Raw genomic sequence first — 4,180 nt, 5'->3', positions numbered from 1 at the left:
GTTGACTTACTGAACTTCGACCGGCAGTGTGGTGGTTTCGTGTATCTGGCAAAGTATGTTCCAGCTGTGGATTTCCTTTCCTTGGGTCTAGAATGAACATTGGTTAGATAACACTTCATTGTTCATTCATTTCAGATAGATTAAATAAATGCTAAAAACTCTGCTGAATTTGCAAAACTGAGAAGCTCTGCAGGACTTTTCAATGATTTCTTATTACTGAGGAAGTTTTTACTCTGTGGTTTGTGTTGACAGGATTTCATGTGCGTGGAAAACGATGATTGGCTGTAGTATTCTTTCTCACAACCGGGATTTTTGCATTGATAATGAAATGGTTTCTTGTGCGTTTGGAAATGCTTGCCATATTCGCCTTTGCCCTGCATGGTCGCATTGCAGTTAGCATGTGGGCACATATACATCTTCATATCTGAAAAACGACTGTTGTGTCGTTTGTGTTTGCTTAGTTTTTCTATCATAGCATTTGGTAATTAATTGATTCAATTTAAAAATTGATCATGAAGATATCAATTCGACAAGACAAACCTCACATTCCAATTAATTTAGAACACACGGAGCTGTTCATTTTCTTGTATATATTTGCCACAGAATCTAAATCTTAATGTTACAGTTGACGGAATCTCGTACAACGGATAGTTGTGATTTTCTTGCTGCGGGCGAGAACAGTTTTGATTCAGATTAATTACTGCTTGCATTTTCAATTCCGCGGAATGGAGTGAAAGCAGTGAAGTGAAAGGGATTAAAACGATATATCATTATATAGTTCTTCTCTACTTGTTACCGGTAATTGTCCATTAATATTTCCCCAACCACTGGCATATGTAACCGTATCTAAGCCAATTAGTGCTAAATCCAAATTGTTGAGGATGTAAAGTTTTCTGAGAAATACTCATTGCCGGAGTCATCTTGTTGACCTAATGAAGTTTGACCGGCAATGCGATGGTTTCGTATGTCTACTAAACTATGTCCCAAATGCGGATTTCATTCCACTCGGCCTAAAATTCTTATAAAATCAGACGAAATGAGTGATCGGTGGCCGTTTGATTCCATCAATCGAATTAGGTACTGTTTTTTCACGCGTTTATCATTGCATTAAAAAACCGATGTAAACATAGAAAAGAATACAATAGAATATTCGTTCCATTATTGTGATGACGTTATTGTCATCATTGTTAACACTATTTAAATTCATCGGACTGCAAGGAGCTAATTGCTAGGATTCTGTCACTCCGTTCATTATCATATCAGTAACTGCCAAACACCCGTTGCGATAAACGACAAGCGGTTTTCTACTTAGAAAAACATTGCACTTAGAAAAACATTTGCAGAAAAACATTGCAATAACTATGGAATTGTATTTCATTGCCGTTAATGTTTTACAACATATTTTTTTTACAACATATTTTTATGTGAACATACACGTTGAAAACTCTTCTGCTAAACATTAACTTTGCAAAACTAACCTCTAACTCCGTGGCATTGCTTCTTGTGCTTTCGTAGTCCATTCTTACAAGAAAAGAAAAAGCCACAGATTTCACATTGAAGTTTAGGTTGATGTTTCTCGTAATGCTCTCGAAGTAATTTTGGGGTACGACATTTCTTTCCACATGTGGGCCAAGTGCACTCATATAAACCTTGTTCCTTGTGCGCTTGAAGATGTTTTGAATATTCCTCTTTCGTCTGAATAGTCGCAGTACAATAACGACATTTATGCTTTCGTTCAACTGAAAAACTGTTACGACGTTTATGTTTAAAAATGTCATTTTGTATGTTAATTAATGAATATAATTTGAAAAATGCTGTATTAGCATCATTGACCTATTAAATCACATTTAAGGTTACTTAAATTACGAGATGTTGTTCATTTCCTTTAAAGAATGATTTTTTTTAAAAAATAAAAGGGTAATTCTATCTTTTTTGCTGCAATGAGATCAGCTTCGGATTTGGAATTCTTTATAACTTATAGCTTCAATTTCATGCAATTGAGTAAAGGTAGTAAAGTGAAAGGAATTAAAACGATATGTTATTATACAATTCTCTACTGCTTGTTCCCGGTAATTGTCCATCAGTATTTCCCCATTTACTGTAATATGTAATCGTATCCGAGACAACTAATGCTAAATCCAAGCTGTTATGGATGATGTTAAGGTTTGTTGAGAAGTACTCATTGCCCGAATAGTTCTGTTGACCTAATGAAGTTTGATCGGCAATGTGATGGTTTCGTGTGTCTACCAAAATGTGCTCCTAATGCGGATTTCATTTCGCTGGACTAGAATGAGAATTTGTTAGATATCACTTCGTTGTGCCAAAGGAAGTCCTCTACGGTCACAGATATTTCGTCAATATAGTTCCACATGCATCCATTTCAGGCAGACAAATAAATGCTGAAAACTCTGCCGAATTTGCAAAACTGAGAAGCTCTGCGGGAATATTTATTGTCTTCTCTTTATTTTATTTGTGATTGTTTAAAATTGAAGAAGTATTTACTCGGAGATTTGTGTTGACAGGATTTTTTGTGTTTGGAAAATGTTGATGGAATGCGGAATTCTTTCTCACAACCGGGAAGTTTGCATTGATAACGAAATGGTTTATCGTGCGTTTGGAAATGTTTGTTATATTCGTCTTTGCCCTGTATGGTCGCATTACAGTCGATATGTGGACAGTCATACTTTTTCATGCCTGAAAAACAACTGTTATGACGTTTGTGCCTAAATTTGTTTTGCAATCACTGCATTTGGTAATTAGCTGAGTCAATTAGGAAACTGACCATGAAGATATTAGTGCCATAAAACAATTTTAAAATTCCAATTAATTTAGAATACGTGAAATACGCGATAGTATTCAACTTTTTGCATACATTTGCGACAGAAACCAAGTCTTAATGTTACATCTGATGGAATCCCGTACAGCGGATAGTTGTGCATTCCTTGGTATGGGCGAGAACAGTTTCGATCGTAGATTAATTACTGCTTGCATTTTCAACTTCGCGGAATGGAGTGAAAGCAGTAAAGCAAAAAGGAATAAAACGATATATTATTATATAATTCTTTACTACTAATAATTGTCCACTAATTGTAGTTGTCTTTAATATCCAGTAATTGTCCACTAGTATTTCCCATTCACTGTTATGTGCAACTGTATCGGAAGCAATTAGTGCTAAATTCAAATTATCGTAGATGTTAAGGTTTTCTGAGGAATACTCATTGCTTCGAACGACTTTGTTGGCTTAAAGAACTTTGTGATCGTTTTATGTATTTACCAAAGCATGCCCTTACTGTGGACCTTCCGTTGAGCATAGAAGAATATTTCCTACCTGGAATATTTCGGACTGAAACGATGTATAGCAAAAGATTGAACCAAATGATGTATGCCATCGATATAATGAAGAACAAGGCGAAGTACAGAATTTTTGAAATGGCAGAAATGCTCGAATGGAAGCATTTTATTTCAGATTGGTTGGAATTAAACGACCAAAGGTTCAAACAGTTTTCAATTCGTGCGATTCAAATTATTTTTTTATATTTCTCTCCTTTGAATTCTCATTTTCCGATCACTGAACTAGCAGTTGATCAATACGCCTTCGCACTACTAGAAATAGTGAGAGATTGAAAGTTTCAATGACATGGATAATATAATATTTGCATAAATTGAAACTAGCGGATTATTTGTAGCGGATTATTTCCTGGTTATGAGAATATTTAATCCGTACGGTATTGAATAACTCTGTCTGCATTTTGTGGCATTGTTATGGAAATATTTGGTTTTCGTTTTTAAGCGGTTAGTCAATTGTTGATGCAGACATACTGGATGCAAACGTATAATGCAATGCAAACACGAAATAATCTCGCACATATAGTAGGACTTAACCATATTGTCATTTTTAAATTTTAATAATTATTGCTTTTATTAATTCAATTATCGTTTAAGCTACCTGTATTCCAGAAGACCCATAAAATCGTGAATTACACGTGCACTCAGAATCTCGTTCAAACTATATTCCTTTTGAAATTGTGAATTTCTGTAAAAAAAAGGAGGAAAAAGAAAAAAAAAGCAGCAATAGATGTTGCAAGTAACAGATGAAGATGGCCTTTAATAATGAATTATATTATGGCAATAAAGTAAGTGATTTGATTTGATAGCCTTCATGGAGACTAATTGTATTAAT

At 34.7% G+C, this 4,180-nt stretch overlaps 1 protein-coding gene across 1 annotated transcript; it reads right to left on the bottom strand.

The window, feature by feature from the left end:
- Positions 1-232: 232 nt before the first annotated feature.
- Positions 233-2,692, bottom strand: LOAG_13055 (hypothetical protein; the record flags this gene model as incomplete). Its single annotated transcript, XM_003148566.1, has 3 exons — positions 233-424; positions 1,479-1,739; positions 2,503-2,692. Coding segments are annotated over 3 exons (642 nt in total), but the record flags the coding sequence as incomplete, so codon positions are not given.
- Positions 2,693-4,180: the final 1,488 nt, after the last annotated feature.

This window comes from Loa loa, assembly GCF_000183805.2.
Source record: "Loa loa unplaced genomic scaffold supercont3.370, whole genome shotgun sequence".
Taxonomy (NCBI): Eukaryota; Metazoa; Nematoda; class Chromadorea; order Rhabditida; family Onchocercidae; genus Loa; species Loa loa.
Note: the sequence above shows the minus strand (reverse complement) of the source record. Positions and strands in the feature narration are given on the sequence as shown.